The following is an 18,229-nucleotide window of genomic DNA, read 5'->3' on the forward strand; positions in this document are numbered from 1 at the left end:
AAAGCCCACTGATATGAAAAGAACATTTCTCACAGAAATTAAATCAGATTCTATGAGCAAAAATCATAGAGTCTTTAATTATATTATTAATTCCATGAATCAAGTACTATTATCGTACATTTGCACACCTTTCATAGAAAGCAAAGCACATAATGATTTTGGTGGTGAAGGATTCAACTCTCAACATGAATTCCCGGTCTGCAGTACATTTGAAGTGTTTGCAAAATGGCTTGGAAACTTTGGTGTAATTTCCACACCTAGGGATATTTCATGAGTGACACAATTTGTGCACTGTTAATGTTGATTTGAATAGTTAAAGTCAGAACTGTATTTGTTTAAGCAAAAATTACACAGTCCTGCTAGTTATTTACAGTTTTAAAATCCACAAATTAATTTAGCTGGTCATTTTAGGAGCTAAAACTGCATTCAGCCAGAATTCCTTCTCTGTTTCTCCTTGGAAATTGGATTGTTGGTTTCTCTACTTGTCTTCAAAGAATGGTTACAGTAAGAATACCATGTGCCCAATGTAAATATCTGCTGCTACAAACATAAAGGAAACACACAGACGAACCGAGATCTTCAGGGAAAACCCATGCCTCCCTTTGCTGCTGGAGACAAGTCACTCCTTTGTCCAGGTGAGAGGGCACTCCTTTGTCCCCTAGACACACAACCCATTGAGGAACCTTGTCTCAATTAGCACACTAGCTATACTTGTGCTGCTGCTTAGCTTCATTTTATAGCAGAAAGTTGAAGTGAATGAAGTATCAATATTAAATTTTCTTGATGTTTGCAATGGGAAAAATGCAGATCTGCCCTGGGATATTGTCAGAGACAACCAGCTTTCCCAGCTACTGACACTCTTTCAGGGTGATTTACTCCCCTAAGCAATTAAACAAATTCCATAGTTGTAGAGGAAGAGGAGTTTAATATTGCTTCTCTGCAGTTCTACGAAGTCATGCAATATTCATATTTTATTTGATTCTATATATTTATGATAAAATGTGATGTAGATCTGCCTTTGGCTGCTCCAGGCAGGTCTGAGGCAGAGCTTGTCCATTTGCATTGTGATGGGAATAATGATGGGAGTCAGTGCAACCATGTTTCCAGTCATCACTTGTTTTCAGAGGAGGATTGGGCACAATTATTCAGAGTAATCTATAATTTTTGTTTAATAAGTGATAGATATTCTCCTAGATTTTTCAATACATTTTTCGTAGGGCCAGGAAAGGTTTCAGTCTCAAAAGGTTGACTCAGAGAATCCAAGTCACAGCTAAAACCTTAAAGACTAAAAAAACCCTTTCAAATTAGACAGGAATGGCAAGCAAAAAGATAAAAGGTAAAAATAAACAGTGTATAGGGAGACACAAAGAAAATAATAAGCACCACGCAGCCGCTCGCTCACTCCACCCCCTCAGTGGGATGGGGAGGAGAATGGAAAAAAACCACCTTGTGGGTTGAGATAAAGATAGTTTAATAGGATAACAAAGGAAGAGAATAATAACAATTATATATAATTAATTGGGTGCACCAAGTGCACCCAGGTCCCTGAGCAAAAGCAATCCCATGGATGGATTTGCCTTTGCCTGAAGCAGGGATAACCCAGACTGCCTTCCCCAGCATAGTCTTCATGTGCACTACAGGAACTTTATCCCCTTCTACAGTACGTGGAAGTTTTGACTGGGCAGGGCCAGGTCCGTTGGTAGACCCCCTAGTGTTGACCAACCAGATTGCTTTTGTTAAATGAGTGTCCCAGTGTTTGAGGATCCCACCACCCATTGCTCTCAGGGTAGTCTATAGCAGTCCATTGTATCGTTCGATTTTCCTGGAGGCTGGTGCACGACAGGGGATGTGATACACCCACTCAGTGCCACACTCTTTGGCCCAGCTGTCTGTGAGGTTGTTTTGGAAATGAGTCCCATTGTCTGACTCAGTTCTTTCTGGGGTGCCGTGTTACCACAAGACTTGCTTTTCAAGGCCCGGGATAGGGTTCTGGGTGGTGGCATGGGACACAGGATATGTTTCCAGCCACCCAGTGGTTGCTTCCACCATTGTAAGCACATGGTGTTTGCCTTGGTGGGTTTGTAGGAGTGTGACGTAATCAATCTGCCAGGCCTCCCCATATTTATATTTCAGCCGTTGTCCTCCATACTTTAACCAATTGGCTTGTTTAATCGCAGTGCATGTTTCACATTCGGGGATAACCTGTGTGATAGTGTCCCTGGTCAAGTCCACCCCTCAATCATGAGCCCATCTGTATGTTGCTTCCCTTCCTTGATGAGTTGTCATCTCAACCCAGCTATAAATAACCCTTATGTTGCCAGTCCAGATCCACCTGAGCCTCTTCACTCTTGGCAGCCTGATCCACCTGCTGGTTGTTCTGATGATCCTCAGTGGCCCAACTCTTGGGTACGTGGACATCTACGTGATGCACTTTTACAACCAGCTTCTCTATCCAGGCAGCAATGTCTTGCCACACTGGGTCAGCCCAGATGGGTTTGCCTCTGCACCACCAGTTGCCCTGCTTCCACTGCTGTAACCACCCCCACAGGGCATTGGCCACCATCTATGAGTCGGTATAGAGGTACAGTGCTGGCCACTTTTCTCATTCAGCAATGCCTAGCCAGTTGGATGGCTTTCACCTCTGCAAACTGGCTCAATTCACCTTCTCCTTCAGCAGCTTCTGCGATTTGTTGTGTAGGACTCCATACAGCGGCCTTCCACCTCCGATGGTTTCCCACAATGCGACAGGACCCATCAGTGAAGAGGGCGTATGGCTTCTCATTTTCTGACAATTTATTGTATGGTGGGGCCTCTTCAGTGCATGTTACCTTCGCTTCTGGCGACATTCTGAAATCTTTGCCCTTTGGCCAGCCCATGAGCACTTCCAGAATTCCTGGACGATTGGGGTTTTGTATTCGAGCCCATTGTGTGATCAGTGCAACCCACTTGCTCCACGTAGCATCAGTGGCACAGTATGTACGGGGGACCCTCCCTTTGAACATCCAGCCCAGCACTGGCAGTTGGGGTGCCAGGAGGAGCTGTGCTTCAGCACCAACCACCTCCGAAACAGTTCAAACCCCTTCATATGCTGCCAATATCTCCTTTTCCGTTGGAGTGTAGCGGGCCTCGGATCCTCTGTATCCCCGACTCCAAAACCCCAGGGGTCGACCTCGAGTCTCCCCTGGTGCTTTCTGCCAGAGACTCCAGGTAGGGCCATTCTCCCCGGCTGCGGTGTACAGCACGTTTTTCACATCTGGTCCTGCCTGGACTGGCCCAAGAGCTACGGCATGAACTATTTCTTGTTTAATTTGTTCAAAGGCTTGTCATTGCTCAGGGCCCTGTTTAAAATTGTTCTTCTTCTGGGTCACTTGATAGAGAGGGCTTACAATCAGACTGTCAAAGTAGGTCACCCAGTACACAGTGCATGCCAGAGCACACAGGGAGAATAGAAGATTCCCTATGAAATGCATACCTAAAAATGTTTTATAAAAAGCCAATAAATTGTTTATAAGCTCAAAGTTCATATGATATATGGTATTTTGCAGGATCAGAGTTGTGGAGAATACCCTGGATATGATGCAAGATGCAAGACAGGTTTTGTTCACGTTACAGACTTAGTCTGGTATATGTTGTGAGCCTGAAATGAGCAATATTTATGAATGTATTTTTTAGATCAGTGTTATGAATTGCAATTCAGGTTGCTCAATGATAGGCAGAAAGAGTAGTAAGTTATGTGAGAGGCATCTGAAGAAGTAAAATTGATGTGCAGCCTGTAGAGTTAGGTGCAGCAGACTTTTCAAGTTGAAACAAGATTGAGACTATTTAAAATACTGTTATTTATCTTGTGTAGATTACAGCTGGATTTGAGACTGTTCTGTAAGCATTCATTTGTTACAGCAATAGTTACATTGGATAAATAGCCTGCACACAAAGCAGGTCCATTCTGGAAGAGAAAACTTAAAATACTGATTGTTCAAGATGTATCTTTGTGTCATTTTGATCCTTTTGTAAATTAATTTTATAGTCATACAATAAGCAGAGAGCTTACTGTAAGTAAACAGTAGCATTACAGGAACCCTGTCTTGCAATGTACGTATTTCTGCCAAGGGGCTGGAAGAGCAGGGCTGCTTGGTGCGGGAGGCAGAAGCCAGGATCTGCGGGTGCCCATCCTGACCTGGCATTGACCTTGGGGCTTTTGGGCAGGGGGGGTGGGGAGGGGTCCCAGGTGAGGCTGCTCGGGGCCATTAGTGTGCCCCCAGCCCCCCAGAGCTGCTCTGCTGGGATTCTTTGTGGACTTTAAGCTGCAGGAAGACCTCTTTGAGATTTTTTTTTCATGCTTTAAATGCAACCCGGGATGTCTCTCGCCTTATTCCTCTGTTCCGTACGTTAGAGGTCATCTTTTGGGCACTTTTACTGTGAACACAAGTAACTATAGCTTAAGCATAAGAAAGCTAAAGATTGATAAAATTCAAGAAAAAGATATGGTTTAGTTGCTGGACTCTTGTGATGAAGACCAGGGGTACGTGCAACATTTATATAAAAAAGGACTCTCCCTCCCTCCTTCTATGTGTTGGATTTTCAGTTTTAACAGTGACAGATCCTTCCTAAATCACACCTCCAAATGTACAATTTTGAAAGCATAACCATATAGCATTTCAGATACATAAGTTTATATTTGGCATAGTGGAAAAGCACCTGTTACATCTTCCGTCTTCTGTCCCTGTGCTTTAATAATACTCCTCATCAAGCAGTTCTACTTAATGACTGAGGTAGTATAAACTCTTTAATAACTAGATATGCTTACAGTGTCCATATTTACGGTTTCAAATGTCTAATTATGATTTTCAAGTATTGAAGCATAATGTTTTGGCTGCAGAAGCTTTTGCATGTTTATGTTAAAGGAATTCTGATGCAGAACATAAGCTGCTAGAACTAATCTGCATGGTGCTTTAAAGGGAAATGTATCTTACTGGATATTCAAGGTAGCAAGCAAAACAGTCTGGAAAGTGTTCACTGAATTAAGTATGCAGCTGTGAAAATGAAACAATTCATCTGTGATACTGCAGTGCATGCTCTAAGTGGTTCACACGGAGTGATATCACACTGCAGTAATTGCATTCACCCTGTATTATATATTTTTAAAATGAAACCTGAAAGGTATAGAACTAAAGTTTTTTCCAAATGTAGCCTTTTTCAAAGAAAAATTTTGGTACATGCAAAAAATTGAGGCATAATGCAGAATGTGTTTACATTTAAAATAATAAAGTAAATCGTTGTCCAATGTGTTCACTTCTGGTTGTAGCATTTCTGAGTTTTCGCAGGCAAAAACATACATCTGTAAAATAAGAATGTAAGAAATATTGTACATGCAAAACTACTGATACGGGATTTTTGTGGAATCTTGTGAAAGCCCAGTCCATTTAGCATCTGTATTGCCTGAATATTTTTGAGTATGATGTTGGCAATCTTATTTCATCCACATACAAGTAAGAAATAAGAGAAAGCTATTTTCTTTGAAGATGTGTTGTTTTCGACCCCATTTGAGATAGAGATTAGAAAATTGTCAGAAGCAAAATTTGCTTCCCTGTGGTATCTTTCCCCTGACTAGCAAGAAATGAGACCTTAGATTTGACTTAAGAAATTGCTTTTCAAGATAAGATAAAATATATTCTTCTTCCTCTAGCTGAATCTTTGGCCTTATTTTTTTATGGGGTTCTGAATCATTACCATATGATTTGATTGTGAGATGCTGGCAGAATGCTTTCACAGGGGACAAATATCAAACTAATATTAATATTTAGTGAGAACTGTAGATGTATCCCAAATAGAATGGGTTCTTCTTTTCTTACAGAGGTTTATGGTATAGACTTTTAAATTGTGTTCTTCCTGGTAAGATGCCCGTTATTCTCATGTTGTGTGGAGATTTCTACAGCTGCTCCTGTCTGCAACTCTGATACAGCAAAAGGAGAAAAAAAATCCAGTTTATTTTAGTAAAATCAATTGAAAATGCATTCTATCTACAGAGGGAAACTATACTCTGAAATACAGTGAAAATATAGCACATTGTTGCACAGCTTTTCTTCAGATATCTCTTTTCCCCAGCAACCGATAATATATAGTTACGTAAAAGCTTCATCATACTTCAGAGATGTGTTAACAGACATTGCTTAGTATTGTTCTACCTTCTGTCCTGATATCAGTGGCACATAAGTATATTTTCTTTTGCAAATGCTGTGCTCTCTCTGTGCCTCGTTTTCAACAAGATTTGGAGGCATTGAACAGGTGTTCATATATTCTCCAAGGCCTCTTTGTTTACATGAATCCCTAGCTACTGAAGAAGGACTTTATAGGTTTTCTGATCTCCGTGGGAGAAAAAGGAATAATCTCTTTCCAGCTTTTTCAGAGTGGTGGCAAATCTTGATACCTTTTATATATAATCTTATTTACCAATTTATTAATAGATATGTACAGCTGCCCACTGAAACTTTAAAATAGTTATAGATATTTATATACTGTATTTCAGAAATAATTAAAAATTAGCATTTTTTTTAGACTTAAGGATTCTTGATGAGCATTCTTAATAACAGTGGCACTGTATATTTGTGCATGCTTGAAGTCAATATATAGGATTTCAAGGTCTGTATATATTAAAAAATACATGCATATATAAAATATATAAAAATAAAAGTAGGTATATATAAATAATTATTTTTTATCATGTTAAGGTGAATTTTTTTTTTTTAATTATTTAAGCAACTCAGTGCAAGAAAGGCCTGTGAAATAGAACAATATAGTTGCCTTCCTTTTGTTTAGAAGTTGATTTTTCTACTGGCAGTGAATTAGACTTAAGATGAATTTATTTAGATGAAAAAGTTTCACAGCATTTCAGTATTAATTAGTCAATGCTAGGCACTTTGTTTTATAGTTGATCCCAGAATCCCTCTGGAAGTCAGTCTTGCTTTATTTATGACTGAAAGCCTTTATGAAAATCTTCAGGAAATTCACTGTAAAAGGATTTACATGATTAAAGCTAGACGTCTAGCAAATATGCAGTGACTCACAATCATGCAGTGAAAATTTTAAAACGTGACCTTTCCTTTTATTATTTTGTACTCTGGGTGCTAAACAAACAATGTTTCTTTTTTGGTGCAGTGAATCAAAATATATCAAGGCACAGATATACAGAGAAAGTCTTATTTCTCCGCAGTCTCTTATGAAAATGTTTTATAACTCTACTATGATAATTAAATCACAAGCTTATAAAGGTTACCTCTTTTACTGAAATACTTTAATAGCGTAATTTTAGCAGAATTCCCGTTATTGAAATCCAAGCATTTAGTTCAAAAAAACAAAATAGAGAAGCAATACATTGTAAACATCATAAGTTGCCAAAATAGCATTGAATTATACTGAAAATAATGTGTTAATTAAGGAATCAAATTATATAAATCCCAGGAGTAATTTCGGGGAGGTACTGATCTCATGCACAAAATACATTTGTTTGCCTCCTAAATCCCTTTATTATTACAGTTGTGCACACCTGAGCCTCGTGTTCAAGTAGGATAAAGCAATTTGTTGAAAGAGTAGGCTAACATTCACCAGTTAACAATTGCTGAAGTCCATACATATAGGGACACTTCAAGTATTTTTATATAACAGAAACCAGTTACTGTACAAGAGGAAATAGGAAAGAGCTAGGTGTTGGCCAAAATTGGAAGTATTCTTGGGAGAACTGTGTCCTCCTCTCTCTCACCCATTATTGAAGAAGTGAACCACCTGTTTCCAAGAGAAATGCAAACCTATTGACAGTCATATCCATCATCATTTGTACTAGTTCAGAAGCTCTGTTGGTTTACTTGTCTCATGGAGCAATTTGTGATGATAAATTTACAGCCAAAGGGTCAAGGCTTATTTGTGGTTGAACCCCGAAGAAGACTTGTTTTTAGATTTTTCCGTTCCGTTTTCATTCAATCAATCCTTACTTAGAGTTTTCGGTCTGGATTAGAACACACATTCTTTAATGAGAAAAAACCCTTTGGGGGAAATATTGATTCACTGTAAAGCTCTATACATGATTACTTACTGGTATAAAAATTACCAACTGCAGAAGTATGAAAGCACAGAAGAGAGCCTTTCTGTTTTTAACGGCAGCATATGTTTATGACACATTTTTGGTGTTAGATTCTGACAATGTCTAAATATAGGGCCGTTTCCTCATTCAGAACAAGGCTGGCAATGTTTCTTTCATGCAGGATTGCTGCTCCCCCGAGCAGGTGTGGTGTTGTGCAGATACCAGGGAAGCAAGGGGCAGAGATACGGGGCAGATCCCTCAGCATACGCCATCAGGTACCCCTGGAGAGCCGCATCTTCAAGTAGTCCTGAAGATGTGTCTTGCCCCAAGGGGAGGGAAGGGCAGGGCAGGAGTGTATGGTATATCTGGGGGAATAACACTCATGTTAGGTAAGATCTCACTGTTGTGTTACCTGATAGCTAAGCAGAGCATTTAAAAGCAAATATTCATATCCTGAACTGCTAGAGAAACTGGAATCTCTAGCAGCTGACTTACAGCTCTGTGACTACTGCTCATACAAATTTATTTCTCTCTGAATATCCAGTCTTGCTTCTGCCCACAGCTTTTTCTAATATTGTAACTCACCCTACATTAGAAATGTCACAGAACTAATCTTCCATTCCATCCTTCTGCTTAAAATATCTAGGTACACTGACATAAATCTGAATGGTTGTGTGCATGTGAGACCTTCCCGCTGTGCTATCTACTCGCGATGGTAGCCAGCATTTGCCAAAGGCAGCGTACTTGGTGTTATCAGCAACATCCGCAGTGAAAGGGTGTCCCGCAGACTTCTCTGGTGCCAGGGTTTGGGTGGCAGCATGGTGATGGCAGGACGAAGTACAGTGGTTCTCCACCTGCCAGGAAAAGGTTTGCCTGAGGTTTGGCAAACACCCTCTTAACACTGGGCAGCTGTTAAGGTTAAAAAAAAAAAAAAAGTTTATTGCACATTAGAGTGCAGTTCTTCAGAAAATGCTGACTTTTTGGTGATACAGAGAAGTACCTCTCTATACTGCTACCTTATGTTCTAGTTTAGCTTCAGCAGTAGCTCCTGCGCTCCAGCGGGCTAGCTGACTGTTGACTCCAGAAAGATTTTTCTGAGCTCCCACCAAGATCTATGTCCCAGTCAGGTAGCTGAGCCACAACCCAGACATGTCTTCAAAGTACCCCTCCTTCTAAAGCAATCTTTTTAGTCCACGTGAATTCAAAACATAGGCTGCTTTCATATTTAGCCTGACTAAATGAACCATTTACCTGTTTTGAAAAGGTTTGAAAGCCTTTCTGGTAACTGGTGAGAGGATTTATGCGTTTCAAGGTGCTGTATAAGCACATCATATTTTATATCATTACTATTGGAAACAAAATTTTGTACGAGCTTATGTGAGTGATGTAAATACTGGTTAGTATTAGCTGTTGTTAAAGACAGCATTATTAGCAAATGATTGCAGTTAAAGGTAACTGTGCTTAAGAGGATAGTCCATGAAGAAGCTTGCTGGGTTTGTAGGTAACATGCAATGCATCCCCACTGTTATTTAGCACAGCCTCCTTCTTTGCTTTCCTTCTTTCCTATTTATTTATAATGGGAGAATCTAGGTGAAGAAGAACTCAGGAAGGTAAGTTTTCTATGTCTGGGCCATTTGTTGTGATCAGTATGAGAAGCAACTGTTTCATATCAAAAAGAGGATTCCCACATCTGCCTGCATGTGGAGCCATGCCTCCAGACCTCCTCTGCCTCCCCCACAAATCTGATGAGCTGGCTTGGTACAGGGGTGTGCATGCTATGCCAAATTCAAAGGGTGCAAAACTACTGGTGTGGAGGCTTCATGTCATCCTTGCATAGGCTGCGTGAGTAAGGATAGCAGATTTGTCTGCAAAAATGCTGAGCAGTTACCTTTCCTCCTGAAGATGTGAAAGGAAAGGTCCTCCTGGCATGTGCCAATATCTCACAGCCTTCTGTGGAAATGCTTTACCATAGGGTAGGGCATTTTGCTATGGGTACCTGAAAGGATAATTATGTACTTCAAATTCTAGGTATAACTCTGTACCCAGTTTATCTCAAAAAAACAGCAAGGACTGTATTGTTACTGTATTTATTCAGGCAAATTTTTGTCAGTGACTTCTAACTGCCTGTAAGTGGATGGATACTATGAAGTACCCAGCAGACTGGCAACCGCCAATCAGAGGCTTATTTATGGATTGGCAAGGATGTTGTATTACCAGATACATTTGTATTGCCTGAAGTATTTCAGAAAAATGTATTTTTCTCACTTTCTCTCAACATAAAAGTTTAGTATTTTCATGAATTTATAATACTTCTAAGATTCCACTATCTTCACAAAATTAATAAAGTTACTGCTACAGGATACTATGTAGTTTAATCAAATACATATAACTACACTATGATCTCCTTATGAGGTAAAGAAGCAAATATATGTTGTGATAAGCTATCTTCTCTTTTTGTGATCTTTTCCTGCTCATTAGCTGAGTTAAGTAATTTGTGGTGCATGTCTCAGTCAAATTAGTAAGGTATTCAAGGTAATAAATGTTCAGTTAAAGCACACTTAAAAAAATTAGGAAGTATTCTGGCAGTTATTATTTTTCTTTTACTTAGTTTATTTTATTAAAGGAAACACCTGATTACAGTTCCTTGTTCATTGGTTTTTTTGGGTCTTTTTTTTCTCTTCAGTGGTTTAGAGAGTGGGTATTGTAAATTCAGTTAAGTTGGGAAATTTGTCTAGTACGATAGCGAAAGGATTCAGGTTTAGTGTTTCATATTAATTTGCTAAAGAGAAAATCCCATTTTGTAAGATACTTGTAATTATCAATCCTGCAGTGTCTGGCTATGACTTGGGTTGCTCTTCTCATTTTTTTCTTCTCCTTTTCATGCATCAATATGGATATTAAAAATCCTGACTGCGTCCCCAGTTACATGTGGACAAACTTACTACTTGAAATCAAGTCCTGGGCTGTTTCTATTTTTGTAATGTTGGGGTGCATTCAGTCTTGAATCTTAATATGATGTAGTATAGATAGCAAACTTGAAAGTAAGCTGTAAGTATTGCAGAACATTGTGGAACTCTTAGTGTTCATTTCACAAGCCCCTTTGGCTGTTAATGATCAAATCTGAAATTAGAATGAACTGTAATTTTGATGCATAAATAAATGCATGTTGCAGTAGAAGCAACATAATCTGAATTTGAAATAAAAGCTCTTATTTTTAAATAAGAGACTCCTCAACTGGAATTAACTAGCACTTGTCAATTCATACTAACTACTTATTTACTTTCACAGCATACTTTAAGTCTGGATTAGCTCTTTGACTAACAAGAATAAAATGCAAAACAAAAAACCCCACAAAAACAAATCAACAAATCCCCCTCCCCCCAAAAAAGGAATAATGAAAATGTAATGATATGACTTGAGATACATATGAGGAACAGATGTAGCAAATAAAAAGAGGCTCACTTTTGCATACTTGCCAAGTAAAAGCACAGCTTAAACCTATAGGTGAGAAACTTGCAGTGAATTGTCCAGCTTATTACAGGTTGTCTTATGTTTCAGAGATTTCTATTTTCAAAAATTAGATCTACATACACCACCCAGAACCCTGGGAATCTGAATCTATATTTTGAGTCCCCAGGCTATTAGCAGCAGCTACGCACTGTTAGTGCAGATTTCAGATACATTGATATTTGAAGTCACCGACTAATTTTTGGCTAACAATGCAAATGCATGTCTGTGTGCTGATGTAACCAGGTTATCTCTTACATAACTCGCACGAGGCTTTGTGTGTTGCAGGTACAATCTGCAATGTTGTGAACCACTCAGATTTGGTCATGGTCATCTGGTTACGCAGACTATCTTAATTTGCTAATAGTACCCATGCGGTTTTGGTGAGCTAATGGTACTCCAGTAGTTCAGACTCCAAGATCAGGAGTCTTTATTTTGTTTGAGAGTAGGTGATGGGCAGATCTTCCTGCTACCCATGTTCTGGGCAGACACTTGTCTGCTATTAGACTTGCATATGCCATTCAAGTGTTAAGTGTTCAAGCATTTGTTGTTCCTAGTTTGGACTGGTGCAGCGCAGTATGGGGCTACATCTTGCTACATTTTTATGAAAATATTTGTTGCTATTGTCACTACTAGCTTCTGAGTCAAATAATGGAAGTTTTGGTCAGTAACTTGGTTTTTGAATGAGCTTGTTAGGAAACACTGAACAAGATTGTTCATGTTTGTGGGGCAAAAGGCATCTCTGACAGTGACTACCCTCATTTGCCTTTTCCCTTCACTCCAAGCACATGAATGCACTCAGCGCTCCTGTGTTGCACTGCTTCTGACAAATGTTGGGAGAACTCCATACTGTTTCTTACACAGGGTACAGTAAAAAATTTTAGTTGTTAAACAAGAATTTTCTGACTGCGTCATAGAGAAGGCAGAGGTGCTTTATGGAATATGGAAAAAAATCTTCACCTACGGGAAACCAGAAACCTGGGATATATGGCCTTCTCTTACATTTACCTGGAAAAATTGTAGCTAGTAAGGATGTTGGAACCTCATGCAATGAGAGAGGTGTGGTCCCGAGAGTATGTGGCACTCTGCTTTTAGATCTACGTCAGCTTCCTGCAAGGTGCTGTTTAGCATGCAAAGTACTAGTTATGAATCTAAAACCTCTGAACGGGAAGGTATTAATTCATATGAAAGACTTTTTCCTCGGGGCGTAGTACCATTCAATGTAGGTATACAAGCTGGAAACTCATTCAAACATTAGAAAGTAGACAGGAGGCAGAATGTTATCTGAGAGAGCTTGGAACCGGTAGTCCCAAATCTTCCTATTTCAAGGTGGGCTGCATCTCGGTATGTTTTTTTCCTGAGCAATGAAAGGGAAGTTGCTAGTAGGAGCTCATAAAAATCACAGTGCACAGTAGCTGATTGGTTAGAATATACACTAAGTGCTGGGTGAAGAGGAGCTTTTTTAGAAGTAGACTGTTTTATAATTATATATTTCAAATGTTTCATGGAATGCCTAAAGCAAAAGATAGCATTTCTTTTTAATCAGGATAATTATTTGTTGAAATAAATGAATAATTTATTTACTTGCTATCTTGGTTGTATGTCTCCTTTCTGTGGATCCTTGTCAGGATGTACTTCAAATGGATATTTTTAGAGAGCAATGTTGGTCTTGGGGAATAATTGAAGCATAGCAGTAGGTGAGTTATATGTCCCTGTAGTTCGCCTTTGGACCTTTTGAATGTCAGTTTTTATAGTAATCTCGTTACTTGAAAACATGCCGTGGTGATTAAGTGTTCACATCTTTTATCCCAGAAAATCAGTTGCCATCTTTGCCTTGATCAGTCAGGAATACTGCAAGCCTTACTATGTTGTGTTCAGCTGTCTTCGTGCTATACATAAAAAAAGTACAGGATAACTTTTCCATCTGACCTTCCTTCAGTCTGGTTTTGTCTCTACTTTTGTTAATGCAGATCAGGTAGTATGACTGAAAGGAGTCTAAATGCACGCCTTCTAAGTATGTTTATGGGTATTTGTCTAATTATTTGTGTGTTTATTTCGACAGTGACTTGTGTGCACATGTGTTTGTATATTTATTTGCACGCTTGCATGTACTTGTCAAACTACCTCCTAGAGTTTGCTTCTAAAATGTTGGACCTGGTTCTCAAAATTGTACAATTACTTTGCGTTAAAAGACTTGTGGCAAATATAGATAAGTGAAGGAACAAGTGCAAACCAAGAGTGGTTTAGTATTGAGTGGTCTAAATGAACAAGTTGATGAAATAGTGAAAAACAAGCATTTCAGTAGCAAAAAATCACCTGGATACCTTTGAATAGTTATACCATTTATAGCATATTTAATTACAAAAGTGTCTCACATGAAATACATAATTGGGAAAATTTATCTATACAAGTATCATAGAATTATTAAAAAAAATGACACAAAAAGATTACAGGAGAACATCTTTCATTTCTGTATATTGGCATAACTTAACTGACCTCAGCTGAAAAAAAGGAATCTACCTGTAATAAGATAAAGGGAGTACCTAATTTTGCACTGATAGAGGAGTGATGATAATCGAAACAGATTGAGAGTATGACCCTTAGCTGGAAAGATCCATGTGCCAGGATCTCTATAGACAAGACATTTTCCATGAGGATTTTACAGGCTTTTCAAACATAAGATAAAATTGCAGGAGATTTCTAAAAAATTCTAGGAAGTGGATCTTGAAACGACACTTTCCAGAAACTGTGGGCTATTATAATCCAAGTTCGAGCGATGTACTGAATAGGAGTCACTTGATATTTTAGTTTATTTTATTCAGTATTGTAATAATTTTGTTACTTCTGGTAGCAATAAATTAAATAATAACATGTGAAAACACACTAGATGCTTCCTCAGCTTATAAACAGTGTGTAACCTATATGTTTCTATAGAGAAAGCATTGCTGAAATTCTAGATAGTATAGTTACTGATGTAGTAATTATCTAATCAAAAGGTCATTTTTCCAATATAAATAAAATTCCCATACACACACAAAATGGTGGCCTCACTTGATTTTTTGCACCAGTTTCATACCCAAATAGATTGCATTAGACCGTGAATAGATACAAGAACTGATACAAAGGCTGATATGAAACCACAATACTAGAATAGTATTATCAGGCTTATTATGTAAAGACTCATCCCTGTTTCCTCTGACTTTCAAAAGTCAGGTGTGTGGTTGAGTACTTAACCTACATGCAAAGATACTGCCGTGGGATATGCCAGGCATGAGTTGGTTTGTACAAAGCCACTATCCAAATATCCGATGAGAGCTGTAGCTGCATGTGGACTTTTGCACATGCAAATTATGCCCACTTTTGGAAGTGAGTCCAGATGATTGACGTCAGTTTTTCTCAGTCTGGTGATAGATACTGCTCTAGTTTAACAAAATTTCTAGCAGTACTCCCGTTTTTTTTCATGGAGATGCAGGGCAAAATCTGAGGCAATAAGTCTGGTCTGTTCCACAGCAACACATTATAAACTAGATGTATTACAGTGATTAGATTAAACATAAAAATATATGTTGAACCAAGCTTGACACTTAAATGAAATAAAATGTTTATGGAACAAATCTGTGACATACAAGAACATAATCATAAAACCCTACCTGACACATAGGATAAATCAAATGTAAAAATAAGAATTGTACAGTGCCTTTTAATGATTAGCTGCATTTTTTCCTAGAACTCAAGAATAGTTATAATACGTTTTCCAACTGTTTCTTTTTCCTTACAGTACTTGGGGTGTATAGAAGTCTTACGCTCAATGAAATCTCTTGACTTCAATACTAGAACACAGATTGCAAGGTAAGACTTTGTACAAGCAGGTTTTTTTAAAGTAACTTCTGAATTGTGTTCCCAAAGTGGAAAGGCCCAGAAGATGGCAAAACACATAATAAATAATTTTTGGATACTGCAAATCCACTTTTTAATTTTGATTATACAGCATCTCTCACCTGGTATTAATATAGCTCCAACAAGGCTTAAAGGATATTTTTTTTTGTGGTGTTCTGATGCACCAGGAACTGCTTTAGAAAAGTTTTGCCTGTTTGTTATGTCAAATAACACCTAGGTACCAATTTTGTGACATTTAAGCCAGTGAGAATTAGAATAAGCTTAAAATTTACAATGCATTTGTCAAAATGAGTCTAAGGAGCTGGTTTGGAGCCGCAGTTTTATATGTTTTTATAGAAATTTCTTATGAAAAGATGTAAGATTATAAGTTGGACATACAAAGGACATAAATGAAAATATATCACCACAATGATATCAGAGACAAATGTAAGAACATCGTCTTTTCCAGACTGTATGTAAGAAACAATAAGCTTGTATTATGTTCTTTTAAACCTGTCATGGTATTTTTTTAAGAGTGGTACATAAGTACAGCATTGCCTTAAGAAGTGTCCATGAATAATTTTATTTCTAGAAGACTGTTTTCTGAGAACTACAGGAAATAGTGTTTTGCAGGCATTTTCACTTGAAAAACTGAGCTCCTTGTTTTCAGAGGACTGTAAGACTGTCATCTAGCAACTGGAGAGCATGATTTCAAATTCTGGCATTGAAATAATGAAGTAATCCTTTCCAAAGGAACAAACATAAAGTGATATGGCTGGATACAATGCTTGAATGTCACCTCTTTGAGACATCTTACAGTTGCAGATCATCTATCATAAACCATTTGTCATACCATAGACAACTAAGTACTTCTTTTATTAAATGAGAAGAATTACTTATTTTTAGGCTTGGGTGCTGATCGTATGGTCTATGTGCATTTACTTTGAGTTACACTTGCATACAGCAGCTTTGAATTAGACCCTGTGAGTCCTCACAAAATGTTAATCATTAATTTGTCGAGATACTACAATGATGAGAGGTGTAAAAGCACAAGGCCAGGTAAATGACAGAATTCTGGTTTTCAGGCAAGGTACATTATGGAGGCATCTGAGAATTTTACTACAGTACTTTTTGAAACTCATCATGTACATATCTGTAGTATTTGCAGCAGTGACCTTTTAAAATGATTTCATGTCTAAACAGACTTGTAGTTCCAATGCAGGTGGCACATTTGTGTTTACCACTTGGAATGATACTGGCTTATGAAACAGTTGTGGTAGTTATTGTTTTTGTATTCTATATGTGAAGGTGAACCGAATTTGGATTTATTTTTCAGCACAGTCTCTTTTCCTATATGTCTTCATTGGAATAGTGTTGCACTTTTCTTACTCTCTAGCTTAAAGACACAACTCTGCCATTAATAGTTAAGCATATTTTCTGATCTAAGCAATACGGTCTGCACAAAGAACGTATCTTTCTGTTAGAGTTCTTTCAATACAAAAAATGATGCTTGGCTTTTGCTGTGAAACCTCCTTGGAATTACATTTTTCTTCTGTTGAAGTTATAGCATATTGGACTACATGGTGCGCATTTTCTTGGCTTATCTTCCTCTGACCACATCTAAAGCACAAGACATTTTTTTCAAGCAGTAAGCCATATCTTCGTGTTTTGCTTGGGTTTTTTTGCATTTGCATTTTCTGTTGATTATAAAAAAATGAAAGCTCATTAACTCATCGTTCTGATCCTGTAGTTCCTGATCTAAAACTTTTTTTTGAAAGTAGGAGTCTTTAGGTGACTTTTGAATCAGGATCTAGCATCTCAATCTGCATTTCATTAATTCATCTGGCTCTAGAAACCCCCATGACGTGTCTTAAGCTTTAAGTACCCACAGGAAGCAGTCTGTGCCATGCTTTGCCATATAGCATTTCACACACAAGCCTGTTCTTTATTAAAAAAATATTATTAAGGAATTATTAAAATTCACATTTGCTGATTAACTTGCTCATGTGCATTAAGAAAAATGAGAGGCTTAAGGTATGTACTGAATTAATAAGGCTGATGTTCTGATATTACAGGCACCAATTCCCTCTTAAGAAGATGCTTAGCACCAAATGGTCTCTGCAGCCCTTTGATTACAAATAAAATAAAAGTAGCTGAAAGTCACATTTATGTCTATTATGTCATACACTTATATTTAGGTATGTCTGTTGCTGATTTCTCTGCAGCCTGCCACCAGTATGGAAACTGTTCTTGTCCTGACCAAGCTTTGGGTCTGTAGATTCAGTAATGTCGGCTGTGACTGCTCCAGCTGAGGAACCTAGATCTATAGCTGCAGTAAAAGCTTTTCTGTGTATGGGGCCATGTAAACTTCTCTGTGCTGTTTCCTGTAACTGAAGACACAGACATTAAGGCAGCTCTGATCCCTTTCTGACCCATAACTTTGTAAATTGTTCCTACTGCATGCGTCACACCTGTTTAATCTGTTATTTTTTCCAAGACCTTGCAAAACCAGTCATAGAAGAAAGTGATCTGTCTTGGGCCAATATGACTTCTGGTATTATGCAGTATTTACTAAGTATGATTAAAAAACAGTTGGAAGAGATGAACCAAGTTACCTGATTCAGTGTCAAAGTCTGGATGCATCTCTTCCTAACAAGCACACATCACGCTTGACACATACAAAGCACTCCCCTTCCAGCACGGCATCACATCCCTGTCCCTGCCTGCTCTCTTACCCTTGCTTTTCCTCCATGTTGCAGGGATCAAACACAGGAA

At 38.3% G+C, this 18,229-nt stretch overlaps 1 protein-coding gene across 2 annotated transcripts in view; it reads left to right on the plus strand.

Annotated features, from left to right (window-relative positions):
- Positions 1-18,229, plus strand: part of SHC3 (SHC adaptor protein 3) — a 63,961-nt gene that overhangs the window by 5,983 nt on the left and 39,749 nt on the right. For both annotated transcript variants that reach the window (XM_075739460.1, XM_075739459.1), the window contains one exon: positions 15,357-15,427. In XM_075739460.1, the coding sequence (XP_075595575.1) occupies positions 15,357-15,427 (71 nt within the window). The remainder of the gene's footprint in view (positions 1-15,356; positions 15,428-18,229) is intronic.

The sequence above is a fragment of the Balearica regulorum genome, chromosome Z (genome assembly GCF_011004875.1).
Source record: "Balearica regulorum gibbericeps isolate bBalReg1 chromosome Z, bBalReg1.pri, whole genome shotgun sequence".
In the NCBI taxonomy this organism is placed as follows: Eukaryota; Metazoa; Chordata; class Aves; order Gruiformes; family Gruidae; genus Balearica; species Balearica regulorum.